The sequence below is a fragment of the Vipera ursinii genome (genome assembly GCF_947247035.1).
Source record: "Vipera ursinii genome assembly, chromosome: 3".
NCBI classification, from domain to species: domain Eukaryota; kingdom Metazoa; phylum Chordata; class Lepidosauria; order Squamata; family Viperidae; genus Vipera; species Vipera ursinii.
In genome coordinates, this window is record NC_139516.1 from 151,572,230 (window position 1) to 151,587,535 (window position 15,306).

General features: G+C 33.4%; 1 protein-coding gene across 3 annotated transcripts in view; it reads left to right on the forward strand.

Annotated features, from left to right (window-relative positions):
- The window catches only part of CARMIL1 (capping protein regulator and myosin 1 linker 1), a 144,274-nt gene that overhangs the window by 108,182 nt on the left and 20,786 nt on the right, over nt 1-15,306 (forward strand). For all 3 annotated transcript variants that reach the window (XM_083359140.1, XM_083359139.1, XM_083359141.1), the window contains 7 exons: nt 1,853-1,946; nt 2,934-3,032; nt 3,517-3,645; nt 3,835-3,966; nt 5,625-5,800; nt 6,882-6,969; nt 8,294-8,443. In XM_083359140.1, coding sequence (XP_083215266.1) covers nt 1,853-1,946; nt 2,934-3,032; nt 3,517-3,645; nt 3,835-3,966; nt 5,625-5,800; nt 6,882-6,969; nt 8,294-8,443 — 868 coding nt within the window. The remainder of the gene's footprint in view (nt 1-1,852; nt 1,947-2,933; nt 3,033-3,516; nt 3,646-3,834; nt 3,967-5,624; nt 5,801-6,881; nt 6,970-8,293; nt 8,444-15,306) is intronic.

Here is a 15,306-nt window from a genome sequence, read left to right on the forward strand (position 1 = left end):
GTTGTTTGGGTAACTGGCCTCTACTTCAGCTGAGGGCACCATCGCTTAGGAGTGCCACTGTGCAGGGTGGGCAAAAGGGTAGAGATGGGGGGGAGATAGGTGAACAGGAGGGAGTTCAAGAGGGTGTAGTCCCTTACCCAGGCTCAGGGCTTGGAGGGCTCAAACCAGGAGTGGCTTGGATCAGATGGGACCTTGCCTAATGACCAGTGGGATTCACTCAACAACAGCAGTGATGACTGACAGGACTGCTGCAATTTAGTGTTGCAGTCCTGTCACATGTTACAACCACATTGCTTAGCAACAGATATTCTGGTACCAATTTCTGTTATTAAAAATGTTACTTACTGATGCAGAACTACATGCATCAATAAATAACATTTTTAATCCTGAAGTAAATTTGCCAACCTATCATTCTTGTGTAATTAAAATTAAAGCCTAGTCCCAGTTTATTTATCAAAGCATTTAAGCTACAGAGGACAATGACCAACTTAAGGGGGGGGGGCGATAAATCAGTCTGACAACATACATCTTGTTGAAAGGAAAAGCTCACTAGCATCCTGTTTCAAATTTTGATCTTTTCCTTTGACCTCCCAAGATAAATAAAAACGGAGCGGAGAGAGAATGACAGAAAGCGGAAATGTTGGTAGCTATGATTTTATGAAGATGACAGCTCTAGTCATAATCTGTATTTTTCACTTCTAGTACCAGAGTCATTGCTGGAAATCATTTGTTTTATTAAAGTGCTAAACTGAGAAACTGTCGCCCACTGTCTGAATACATGGCTGCCTTTCATAAAATATAGATTTAACTTTAATTTAAACATTTTCTTTATCATATATCCCAGCAAAATTATGTACATTGCTCATTATTCTGTTCTTAAAATAAGAAACAATTATCCGTAGAAATAACCCAACTCATTTTTAACAACAAATAAGAAACATAAACTATTTCATTTGTAATATCAAAATCACTGATATTGGGTTTTTAAAACTATTCTTCTTATAGACATCTGTACAATAGCGTAAAGAAAACAAAGAGCGTTGCCATCTCATGCTAGTTACTTTATTCAATAAAGTATGATCTGTTGATCATTATATTGCCACAGCAAAATGCATCAAATATATACTGAGAAATACTCTTGAGTGCTATGATGGAAATGTTCAAAAAGCACTTTCCAAGAGTATATTGATTCGACAGCTAAGACTTCTATCAAGTCTTATTTGAACAAGGGTGCATTTTCAAGTTAGGACTGCAAAAAAACCCAACTAGTCTAAACTGGTTTAACATAAAGCTTTGCATTTTTAAAATGGGTGAATCATAGTTTTACATTACCTCCGTCTTTAACTATTTTTCATAAATTTCACTTTCAGATTATAAAAGCCTAATGGCTACAATTATATTTATTTTTTTCTCAGGTTAAATAGTTTAGTGGTAAAGCTGTAACATATTTCAGTGGTACTACAGCAAGAGCCAGTAATGAATTTGGACTTGGAAAATTCAGGTTCAGAACCCAAGTGAACCATGAACCCACTGGGTGACCTTAGGCCATTGCCTCTCAAGCCAATCACTCTCAGAGAACTGTAATTCTGAACCTAAATTTAGGGGAGATTCTTGCCTGAAGTTTTTAGACAAAGGGCAGGTTATAAAGACACCTAAATGGAGCATTAATTTATGAATTTATAACATTTCATTGTAACTTTGATTCAGCTGTATTTTAATGTGACAGAAGATAAAACACAAGCTGATTATCATATGTATACATATACAGCAAAAGGATTAGAATACATACAAGAACATGCTAAGTAGTTATTTCTTTTGTGCATCTAATCTTTTTGCTTACATTTTGTAAAAGGAATTATACTTTAAGATTCATGCCTATACCAGTGAATGATGCTTCGCAAGCACTGAAAACAAACCCTGAGAAAACAGAAGAGGCACTTCAAAAGGTATTTCCTACATTTATTAATATATGTCAAGTGCCGGGGAAATCAGGAGATACAGGCAGTTCAAAGGAATATAAAGATTTATTGCAAGCTTAAGTTATCTACAAGAATCTGACCAACTAACAGCTAAGGGAAATGAGTGGGAGATAAGAAAGGCATTCAAGGTGGGCTGGACTTAGATTTTTTTGTGGGCACACAGACTTGTGACTTATGACATGTTTGACCCTCCCTTGGGCTCAGCCTGATCATCTCTTACATATAAATTGAAGTGGATAAATAAAAACAAAGTTGGACTTTCATGGCTGCTGAAGCAAATTCTCCAATGGTCTTGCTAAAGTCCATACTCACCTGCACTCAGGAACAAATAATGAAGAATCACCGTGATAGGGAGATGTCTTTCTTCTAAATTAGGCATGGAAGGTGAGAATAGAAGCAGTGACAAAATTATAAACATATGCCATATGCCCTTTACCATTAAAATATTTATGTGCTAACTCAGACCAATCAAAAGGGGTTATCTGGAGTTGCTTATAATATGAGATATAACTTCTGTATGGGAAACAGTATGACAGTAAACTGAGGTTTTTTGCTTTGATCTTGAACTTGCTTTGAACTTAGCAGTTCCTCGGGAGATTCTAGCTTTAAGCAGATCACTATATTCTTTCTAGAAAATAGCTCCTTTGTTGTTGTTAGAATTCAGTTTCGATAATCTGAAATCAGTCTTATATAATATCAGTTGCACTGATTTCAGTTAACATTATAAGATTTTCATAATATACCAAGAATTGAGTTTCAGTCCTTGAAGAAAAACCTAAGGCTGTGGTCCAATAGTAGTGATCTTGAAATCAGCATCACAGAACTCAGTGGAATCTACTATTTATTATGCAAGCATATGATTTTTATGGTTAAGCACTATTTCTATGTTAACATGTTTTTCTCACTTAGTTTTTTAAATCCAGGCTTGTGTCTGACTTTAATTTCTGCTCTTAGATAGAAAATTATTTGCTTCGAAATCATGAGACCCGAAAATATCTACAAGAGCAAGCATACAGACTACAGCAGGGCATAGTTACTAGCACAACACAGCAGGTACCATTCGCTCTTTTATGACTAATAAAACTTTCAGTGGTTGGATTCAGAGGTACCCTTCCATTCACAGGAGAGGTTTGCATTTTGAGAAGGCATCCTATAAATAACATAGGATAAAGGCAATTCTTATAGATTTTTCCCAGATAACCTTCTCTGCTACTTCCCCCTTTTGCCAGAAGACCCTAAACTCTATGGAAATAGGAGAAACCATGAGGGAATCGTGTTATATATTTCAAAAAATAGGCTCTGATGTTTCTCAGTAATGAATAACAAGAAATAGAAAGAAGTCAGAACCCCAGAAATGTGTGAACATGTGTTTGTGTGTCTGTGTCTGTGTCTGTCTGTCTGTCTTTGGTTAAATATTTAAATGTGCAATCTCGCAAGCCTGTCGAGATTTATTTATTGTTATTTTATCTGTTAACTTTATATACCTTTTTCTATGTGTGTAAGTATCTCTTTCCTTTCCCATTTTATTCTTGTGTAGATGATAGACAGAATATGTGTCAAAGTACAAGATCATCTCAACTCTTTAAGAAACTGTGGAATTGAAACAATACAAGAGGATCTGAAATCAGCTGAAAGACTTATGAAGGATGCTAAGAATTCCAAAACGGTAAGAGATTGCAGTTATTTATAATGCTAGGGTTACAGTCCCATTAGAATAAATACTACTAATAAAACTTCTACTTTTAGAGTTTTCAGAATTTAAAAAAGTACACTAAATTTATGCTTCTTCGGTTAAGTCATGATAGATATTAACAGTAACTCTTGTATATATATGTATATATATATATATTTACAGTTATTACCAAACCTGTATCATCTTGGTGGAGCTTCATGGGCAGGAGCAAATGGTTCATTATCCAATCCGATTCAGGAGATCCTAGAATCTATGGCTGGGGAAGTTACAAGAGTTGTTGATGATCAGATCAAGGTATTAATGATTAAAAAATGTTATCCTAAAATGAAATGTGGGAAGCATTCTAAAGAGGAAGGGAACCAACTTAGTTCTTCTTTACCTGTCGTGGGTAAACTATAGGCTAAATACACATCATCATAACCTACTTTGCTGCTCTAAGGCCAGTCTCAAATTATACCACAAAAATTTGGTATTTACATTTTGGGTTTTGGAGGGGGGGAAACTAAAGAGAACAAGATGTCTTAAGATTCTGGAAGGTTTAAGGCATCTATTTTTCTTCTTTAACCCTGCCCACTTCCCAATCTTCCACTAAAAAAAATCCCTTTATAACATAGTTGTCCAAGTTTTTGGCTTACCTGGGACCCGTTGAGTGAAGATAAATTGTCTTGGGGCACATATAAAATATATAATATAGTTAATCTATATAGATCACTTATGGACTTACATACATTCATTTAGTGACCATTTGATGTTACAATGGCACTGCAAAAATGACTGTTATGACTATTTTTCATTCTTACAACCATTGCAGCATCCTCATAGTCACATGATCAAAATTCAGACACTTGGCAACTGGCTCATATTTACGACAGTTGCAGTGTCCCAGGGTTGTGTGATAACTTTTTGTGACCTGACAAGCAAAGGAAACAGGGAAGCCAGATTTACTTAACAACCATGTTAAGAATTGCAGTGATTCACTTAACAACTATGGCAAGAAGGATCACTTAACTACTGTCTCGCTTAGCAACAGAAATTTTGAGCTCAATTGCAGTCGTAAGTCGAGGACTACCTGTAATGTTAAACGTTTATAGTTAAAAGTTTATAATCTTGTGGGGCTGCATTTCTAGCTGTCCAGGGCCACATGTGGCCCATGAGCTGCAGGTTAGACATGCCTACTTTAAAAGATAAATAATAAAAGCACATTTTTACTCCTTTAAATTATAAAAAAGGATAAAAATATTGGTCCCAATGGAATTATCACATAGTTGAGCAAGCTTTATATTGTAAAGCAGTCAGTTCTAATGTGCAATGGACTTTCAAAGTGATGGCAATATGGTGAATTATAACTTTCAAAGCACACCCAATTGAAAATTACCTACTGTATCCTTTGATAGTTTTATTACTCCCATAGAGATCTAAGCCCACAGATTGAAACTTTTACCATTTCCAGGAGTCTGGTGGGTACTGCCTATCCATTCAAGATGGTTAAGCTATGATGCCAGTTTTGGTTGTTCAAGGCATCTCAGGTGCTGACCAGTATGGTGACCCTAGCTTATGGGCAATTTCTGTCATATCGTAGGCAATTTGCCAACAATGCTATCTTGTCTATCTTAATCAGGCCTTTAGGTCCATATTTTTGAAGACTAAGACCTCATCTTGTCTATCAGTTAGTCTACCACACCTGGCTCCTGATAAGCAGGTTTTTTTACAATTTCGCCTCCTATTTTTAGAATAGTTTTTCACCCTAACATCTAAATTTTCATAAAGACAAGTCACTCTTGTGAAGCAAATTGGGTATAAACTTAGTGCTAAAGGATATTATTGAATTTAATGGCCTTTATATTTGTAATTCTGGATTTAAAACACAATGCATGAGGTGTTATGAATGAGATGCTTATGTCGCTCCTATACTTTTTTTTTTAAGTTTTCCTACCTATTACTTTCTGCTGCAGACACTGCTTGAGTCAATGGTAGATGCAGCTGAAAACCTCTGTCCAAGTGCAATGAAGAAAGCACATATAAGGCAGGACTTGATTGAGGCATGTACTAAAAAAATTTCCATTCCTCGGACTTTTGTTAAAAATGTTCTTTTGGAGCAGTCTGGAGTTGATATCCTTAATGAAATTAGGTAAGCCAAACTACTTTCTAATTCATGGACTGAGTGTATAACTTATTTATTTAAAAAAAAAAACACTTCTCCCTGGAACAATTACCTTAATATAACTGTCCTAGACTTTAAAATCTGTTCCCATCTTTATTTTCAGTCAAGAAAAAGCATTTTTTTCTGGCTTCAGCTTATAATTTTATTTTTGAATTATGATTTTTTAAAATAAAATAAAATAGTGCATGTCGTGAGAGATGTGATAGTGAAATGATGATGGGCACAAGAAATGGGCAAAAAAAAAGATATTTCCACTACTCACTAAGAGTCAAACTGGATTCATGAGAGTTTAATTATAAACAACACTTGTTCCAATTATTAACAAGAAGTTATAATTAATTGTGGGTAAATTGCATGTATTCGTACCATGTGTGGCATTTTGTTCATTTAAATAATACTATTAAAACAAATAGATAACTGTGTATCCCCCCCCCATTTAATAGTTTTGGAAACTCAACAAGATAATGAAGTACTTAAGCTATTGCTGATGTAAATGCAAGTAATTCAGCTTAGGATGTTGCTCATTATATAGTAAAATAATTTGCCATCATGAAATAATGAGTAATAATAATGAAGCAGTAAAAAAAATTTCCTGTACAAATAAATAGCTATGAAAAAGAGGAATGAAATACATTTAGGATTTAATCCTTAATAGATTTAGATTTTTATAAGCTGCCTAGCTTCTGTTAGAGTTGGCAGCTGTAATAAGTTTAATGAAATAAATAAATATTAAAAAATGTGAACACACCAGGTTTATTGAAGTGGCTGTAGCGTATGTTTTATCGGGTGCTATATCTTATATTCATTGATACCTCTTGTGTTTTAAACCTTAATATTTGGTGAGAGATAATGCAACATTTGTCTAAGAATGATAATTATTTTTGAATTTTTTATATGTTACTTGAATATGTATTTCTGGAGAACCAAGTATTATATGCATTTTTGGAGAACCAAGGATATCTAGCTAATGCATACATAATATAACCTGTAATATAAATTTTCTACTGTAAATTCATATTTTGTATTCTCATTTTCCATTTTTGCATAGTGAAGTAAAGCTGACAGTTGCCTCGTTTCTCTCAGATCGAATAGTAGATGAAATCCTTGATGCTCTGTCTCATTGTCATCATAAACTGGTAAGCATTTATAAAATCTCATATATTTAAGTTGATTCTACAGTTTAGCATGATTTGCTTGCTTCAGTGCATTCATCTGCCCTATGCAACAAGAATGCTCAAGTTCCATCTATATAGATCTATCTATATCTTTCTATTTATACTAAATGAGATAGCTACACTGAATGTGATAACGTAGGAAGGAGAATCCTATGAAAATTCAGTTTATTTTGATGTCAAACTGAATTGTTACTTTAACATTTCCTAAAAAATGTATTAGGTTACTGGTCAAAACTAAACATGGTCAAGCTTACATATTGGATTTCAGGAAAACTGATATTAATAAAAAAACAATGCAAAACTACTAACATGGAGGGCAATTTAAAGAGAGCAAATTTCTGGGTAGTTAACCTTATTGAAGCATAAATAAATATAATGTGCAATCATAGCACAGGAGACAGTGCAATATTTATGCACATGAAAAAGATCTCAGAATCCTAATTGATTGTAAGCGGTGCAAGAATTAACCATTACAGCATATATAAAAATTTGTTAGCGCAATTTTAGGCTGCATTACTAGAAAAAGGGTTTCTAAATGCTAGGGAGTAATAGTTTTATACTTGCCATTTTGAATTACATACTTTAGAAAAGAGGAATATATATCCAACATGCAGGTAATAAGAAGATTTGGTTGTACAGAAAACAAATATTAAGAAGTTGATAAATTACAGAAAAGTTTGAGTTTAGAATATAAGCAGTTTTAGGATATAAGCATGTACCTGAACATCTGTAACATGGAACTATTTTCAACTTCTTTTCAGAAAGCTGAGAAGATAGGATTGGAACTAATAGGTTTAAGTTACATAAGCCAGAGGTCCCCAACCTTTTGGGCAGCTGGGACCGGTTCCGTGGAGAAGGGTGTTTCCTTGGACTGGGGGAATTGTGGTTTTGTGTGCTGCCTGCATCTTGCAGATGGGGCTTTGCTTGTTTATGCAGCCCGGTTGCTGGCATGCCCTGGTCCACAGACTGGGGGTTGGGGACTCCTGACATAAGCCCTGGGAGAAGTTTATAAGAACAATTTAATAGTGGTGGTTTATGGCAATTGCTCTACTTTGTTAGCGACCATTGAAATTGAACAGCCCTGCTTTGCAAATAACTCTTAATTCTGAATTCCGAAGCATCTAACAAGGTGTTGGATAAATGGTCTTCAAGCCCATCTCATTTTTGTCGCAGGTTAATTGTGCATCTAATTTGGCTTGTGTTCCTTGGAAACTTTTATTTAGAATTATTTATTATTGATATTTTTATTTTATAAAGAATGCTTTCACTATAACCTTTCCTCTAGGCTGATCATTTGACCAGGCGAGGTAAATCCTTGCCTCACCAAGAATCATTGGACATTGAGTTAGCCGAGGATAAATCTACTAAACGATCTGTCATTACAGTTGAGGAGCTAACTGAACTGGAACGTTTTGAAGACCTAGATACATGTATGGTAAGACATCTGTAATCTTTGACTAAATCTCTTAAACTTTCTAGCTTGTTCAAACACCCCCTTTCATCACTGAAATATACAATAGCAATTATAAAAAATGATATAGATAGACAATAACATTTTTTCACATTTACTTTCCTAAATGTTTATGATACCTTTTATTTCGTACATTAACATCTAGTATACATCTGAATGTTGACATACTAGTATTGATTGCCTCCATAAGTCAGTCCATATTATTTTCAGTACCTGTTGATTTAAGTGGACTTAAAACTTTGTATATTTATAAAAGTTATCACCCAAATATTGGTAATTTGTTATTAGAAACCCTTATAAACCCTATTTTTCATTATTTTTTAATTCAGGCATACTGTATGTTCTTGCTCATAATACTAAATGAATTAAACTTTATGGATATAAAGTTTAAAAAAAAATACAGAACATAGCAAATGCTCCATCAACCTGACTAAATGTGATTTTCTTTGTTTCTTTCTTTTATATACACAGGTAGTTGTTCTGTGTATTTTTATTTGACAATAAGTAAATGTTAATTTGAACAGAAAGCACTTGACAAACTTCATGTTAAATAGATTTTATTTCTATTTACCCTTTTTAGCCGTTGTTTGTAATTCTAGTAGGGAATGTTTTATTTCTGATGTAAACTTGAGTTCACCTTTTGTTTCAAGACATATGTATGAAGAGGAGAGCACAGCAATCATTTGATAAAGCACCCTGGCCATCTTTTTTGGTTAATAGTTATATATTGGGAAAATATCATAGGTACTCTCAACGCAAAATGACTCAAACGGCGATATAATCAATTATACAGCATGAATTCATTGAAAGCTGCAGGCCACACTAGGTCAGCCATTTCATAGGACATTCCTATTTGCGCTCCTCTTGACCTTTTACAGAGTACAGGTAATCCTCGATTTACAACAGTTCATTTAGTGACCAAAGTTACAACAGCACTGAAAAAAGTGACTCATGACCGTTTTTCACACATGCCCATTGGAGAATTTGCTTGGTTACGTGATCAAAATTCAAACACTTGGCCACTGACTCATATTAGTGACGGTTGCAGTGTCCCAGGGCCATGTGATAACCTTTTGCAACCTTCTAATAAGCAAAGTCAGTGGGGAAACCAGATTCACTTAACCACCATGATACTAATTTAATAACTGTCGTGATTCTCTTAACAACTGTGACAAGAAAGGTCATAAAATGGGGCAATATTCATTTAACAACTGCTTTCTTTAGCAACAGAAATTTTGGGCTCAACTGTGGTCATAAGTCAAGGACTATCCATATAAGGGACACGTACCAGCAAAGCATTGGACTGTAGAAATCCAATATTTAAAATAAATAAATAAAATAATAAATAAATAAAATAATTATTTTTATTAGATCCATTTGATGACTTGAAACATTCCTTCAGAAATGAAGAGGATGCTATTGTTTTGCTTTCCAGTATTCCAACTTTTTTAATGTTATCATTTTTATTATTTAAAAATGGTTTTTCAGTTGTGCACCTCAGATTTAGAAACACTTGCAAAACAACATTTGATTACTAACATTAGGAGAAATTCCATGCAGTGCTTCTAAAGCTAAAGTGAAATGCTTTAATGTCAAGGAAGCTTTGTTTAATAGCTTTATACGTTGCATTTTTTAAAAAATACATTCCTAGCTTTCCTTATAATTAGTGTTGTTCATGATTAGAGTGGCCTTGGTTAAACGTAGGGTTATTGAGAGCAAGCCAGTTTGTCTGGAGGTTTCATTCCTTATACTAAAAATTGGTTGTTCTTGATTCCATTTTGTAACAGAATTCCACAGTTCGTTTATTTTGATTGCAACATTAAATCATACGAATAAAAGTGTGACTTTTTGTTCTTTCTTTTTGCTGTGAATATGTATCTTTAGGCAAGATAGATTATTTGAATGACCAAATAAAATTTTATTTGAGGATATGTGAAAATAATCAAATTCAGTCTGAGAAAACAATAATACCTCAGTAATTAAGTGAATTACTAAGTTCCGTTGTCAGGTTTGAACATAGCAAAGTTTTGCACCTTGGACAGTGAATTCAGCAATTTAAAGTTATTTTAAGGTGCTTATCTTTCAAGAAAAATTCTAAATACTATTGTCTGAACAGCCAGACAGGCTATCTATTAAAGGTTGAATTAGTTGAGAGCACAATTCATTGTAAAAATCTACTTCTCAGAAAGAAAGCAAACTCCACTGTAATTGCTCCAATATTATATAAACAGGATTGCTTTTTTAATATATGCAAATAGCAAAACACCATTTCACTGCTCATTAATTGCATGTTTCTAAGGTTAAACTGGAACTTCTGGATCTAATCTCGAGCGTGTGGGTCAAATTAATCCAATAATTTGGTTACCACCAAAGAGGATTATCTTGTTTAACTTTCCCAGGAGTTTGTATAAGATGGGCAGATTCTGTAAGAAGAGATTATTTTAAAAGTAGCAAGAAGCCAAGTCACGTTGGTCTTTCTATACATTTCTGAGCAGCAATTAAATCATATTTTTGATGCTTTGTTTGTTTTTGTGCGAGGTTTTGTTTTGGTTAAAATATAAATCACACATCAGATCTTAAAGGCCAAAGGAAAGGAAAAAATAAAACAGGTAAAAGATATAAAGAGTTAAAAAGAAAGATAATTAGTACAATATTTTTAGAACCAAGGAGATTTACAATAGAAGTAAACTTATTTATTTATGTCCCACCTTTATTTTTTATTTTCTAGTAAATAACTCAAAGTGGCGAACATACCTAATACTCCTTTCTCCTCCTATTTTCCTCACAACAATCCTGTTAAATGTTAGATGGCTTGGGTTGAGAGAGAGTGACTGGCCTAAAGTCATCCAGCTGTTTTTCATGCATAAGAAAGGACTAAAACTCTCACGTTTCTAGCCTGGTACCCTAACTTATGTATGTTTCAAGAATGTTCATATTCTTTGTAAATAAATATTCTCATTACTGTATAGTACATTCTTGTCCTTAAAATTTGAATTCAGGGACTGATCTAAGAATATTTGTTATAAATTACCTGTTTGCTTCGATCTCAGGTTGCTTTGTTATAGACTTACTGACTCATTTTGAATACTTAAATAAGAATTATCCTTATATGTATGGAATCAAATGAAATTTGCAAGCATTGCAACCCCGTTAATGAGGTCTTTTAGAAAGTTTCAGAGGAGCAGATTCAGAGGCATTTGGTTCAAAATTATATTTATAGGTTTGAAGGTTCTAGAAAGGATGTCTTGTCCCTTTTACATTTTTTTCTGATCAAATGTTATGTAAATGTTATATAAATGAAGCAAATTTGTGTATGAAAATTCTTGCATTTTCCCTTCAATTTATATGAACATAACATAATGCAAGACTAATCCCCAGAGAAGTTGAAAAATAATTTAGTTTATTTTGTGCTCAAAATCATTAAAAGTACCGTATGTGAAACTTGCATATTGCACTTTTAGTAAAAGGCAGACTTGATCAGAATTTACCAGACAAGCACTCAATGTATATTTTACTGCAAAATCCTTTTACAATGCATGGTAGATACAACATAAGTAAATAAAAACTGTTGGAGTTGTGTGATTTGAGAGCCTTAGTAAAACCCTTGACTCTTACTAGATTCTAATATTGTCATCCATATGCATTCATCCCATTAAAAATTAAGATTTTCAAAAAGTTTGTGAAGAGCTATGAAATTCTACATGAAAAATCTTTATATCCCCCTGCAAGTAATGTGGAATCCTATATGAAAGATCTTTATTTAACCTTTCCGCTTCTGTTCACCTGTAAAGTTCAATTTACACACTCTTCAAAGAATTAATCTGGATGGAGATTCTTTGTTTCATATCTCCATACGGTACATCTGACGTAGAGCTATTGCTATTTTTTTCTTAACCTGAAAAGTTTTATCTCTCATTTTTTCACAGCTCTGCTTTTATATTTTTCATTTGCCATGTTTTGTCACGGCTTGCCCCCTCTTTCTCTCCTCTAAAACTGACTCTGCTTTTCCGCTGTCTATTCATATTCTTTTATCTTTCTCTTTTGGCTGCATGGAGACTCTCTGCTGTACAAGTGTAAGTATTTTTTTTTAAGTTCTGCTGTTTCTAGCCTACTTTTCTTTCTTGCTCCATTTGCTTTTCAGCTGTCTTACAAAACTCTTGGGAACATACACTGTGCCCTTACAGGAGAAATAAGCATCTATTTGGAACCAAGTTCGACTTTACAGGAAGTTTTAGCTAGCTTGATGTGTAGTGCATTTAAAACGTACTTCACAAGGCAGAAGTCTACAGCCAAGCAAAATATTCACATAAAACTGTTTAACATAGATTAAGTTTTTATTAATATTCATATCTGTTTAATGAAATGAAAGTTTTAAAGAATCAGAAAGTATTATTTCCTGTCACTGTATGGTCATTTACTTTCAGTTACATAGAATTATTTGTGCTTGGCATGCTGTATTTGCTTCTTGGAAGAGAGGAAAGAAAAACTGATTGCATCTGACCAGAATGAAAATCCATTCAGCAAGTTTGAAAGGCTCCTGGAACTGGGCCCAAGAAGCAGCAGAAACAGAGAGCGTACTGTATTTAATTGTTTTGCAGTAACTTCCTTAAAACCAAAACTGATACTCTATTTTAAAATATAAATTACAGTTCATTTATAAGAGTCATAACAGAAAAATATTTATTTTTATAAATATAAGTAAATTATTTTATTTAGAAATAAAATGGAAAAGGAAGAACTTGCTTATGTTTTTCACTGAAGTAGCCATGCTAACTGAAACCTTTGGTTTTCAGTATTTGTCAGTTTTGCATTTGTTCCTCATATATTGTTTTACTTTTTCTTCTTATAAAACTTTTAGCGTTAATCCACCTTAACACTTATATGCTCTTTCTGAGATTACACACGATCAAGCTGTCACCACAGTTTGGTATCTTGATGGTTATAAGACATACTGAATTCTTTCCCCAGTTCTATTGAAAGTCTATAATTATGCCTTTCTAAATGAGATTTTTCCATGTTCTATCAATGAGGCTTTTATAATTGTGATTTTGAAGGCTAATAAACTTCCCCTGACTGTGCAAGCTGTTGTCTGATTTGTTAAATCCTGATGCGTAAATATTGACAATCATCCTGACGTATAGCTTACAGTGCTAAGTCCAATTATCTATTTAATCATATTGTACAACAGTTCAGACATTTGTAATAATTTTAATTGTTATTTAAATTCTTTTAAATACCTGTTTCAAAGATATTTTTTCACCCGTGGATGTATAAATATCAAACTTTTTATTTCAGATAAATTTCTCTGAATAAATCCAGATAAATTATAACAAATACATACTTAAAAATTCATTGAGTTATAGTAAAGGATAAATTCTGCAGAAATGCTTTTTCACATTTGAGGGATACCCAAGGGATATTTTAAAAGTGTTGGCAATTAGTCTCACTATTTTGGAAGTATAAAATAATCTAGCAATATTTATTCATATAATACAGGTTTGTTCTCCTAGTGTTCTGGTTTGAGTTGATATCCATCAGGTTATTATTATGCTGTGTTACAAAAAATATATGTAATCAATGTGAGAATGTACTATTTATATATTCCAAAACCTGTAAATGTATTACCATAGGAAGAATTATGAATTTATCAAGCATGGTCATAAAGGCAGCACAGCCCCAGTTTTACAATGTTGATATGTGTTCCCTTTTCTTATGAACTAGATAAAGACCATTACTTGTCAGTGTTTGAAAGACAGAGTAAAACCCACTCTATAATCTTGGCATTTCAGTTTATATTTACTTTCTGTTCTAAACTGATGCTATAATAATGTAATGGAAAGATTATCAATATTATTTCTTGTGTTCCAGACTTAATGATGTGTTTAGAAATTTGGCTATACGATTCTCGACATGCAATTTTTTTTTCTTCTTTCCTTTTTCTTGATTGCTTTTCCTCTTCCCACCTCTGTTTTCTATATTAGATCAGTAAATGAACATTAAAAATGCATTTCACTTATGCAGTTATTTTAGAAGATGACAGCTTAGGCAATCAGATTGATTACTTAGATTAGGAGTCCCCAACCCCTGGGCCGTGGCCCACTAGCAGGCCCCAGCCTGTTCAATTCACTTAGCAATAACTAAGGCTTGCTGAAGTTGATTTCTACATAATTTTTATTATTTATTCTTTCACTCTATCTTTTTAAGTTTTATACAGGTAGTCCTCAACTTATGACCACAATTGAGCCCAAAATGTATGTCGCTGAGAAATTTGTTAAGTCGATTTTGCCCCATTTTACAACTTTTCTTGCCACATTTGTTAAGTGAATTACTGTAGTTGTTAAATTAGTAACATGGTTGTTAAGTGAATCTGGTTTACCCATTGACTTTGCTTGTCAGAAGGTTGCAAATGGGGATTACATAACCCTAGGACACTCCAACCATCATAAATATGAGTCAGTTGCCAGGCACCTGAATTTTGATCATGTGGCAATGGGGATGATGCAACAATCATAAATGTGAAAAATGGTCATAAATCATTTATTCAGTGCTGTTGTAACTTCAAACAGTCACTAACTGAACTCTTGTAAGTCGAGGACTACCTGTACTTGGGTTTTCATTGGTCTGGAAAAAGGAAGGAAGACAGGCATGCCTCACTGACAGAAATAAAAAAAAAGTTTGAATAAATAAATAAATACCCTCAATCTACGTATAGTATTTTTTAAATGCTGGTCTTAAAATTTGCAAAAAACATGATATGCAGTGCTGGATATTTTATTTGTATAAAATGTAGTTTGCTAAAATTATATCTCAAATCTGTACTGTTTCAA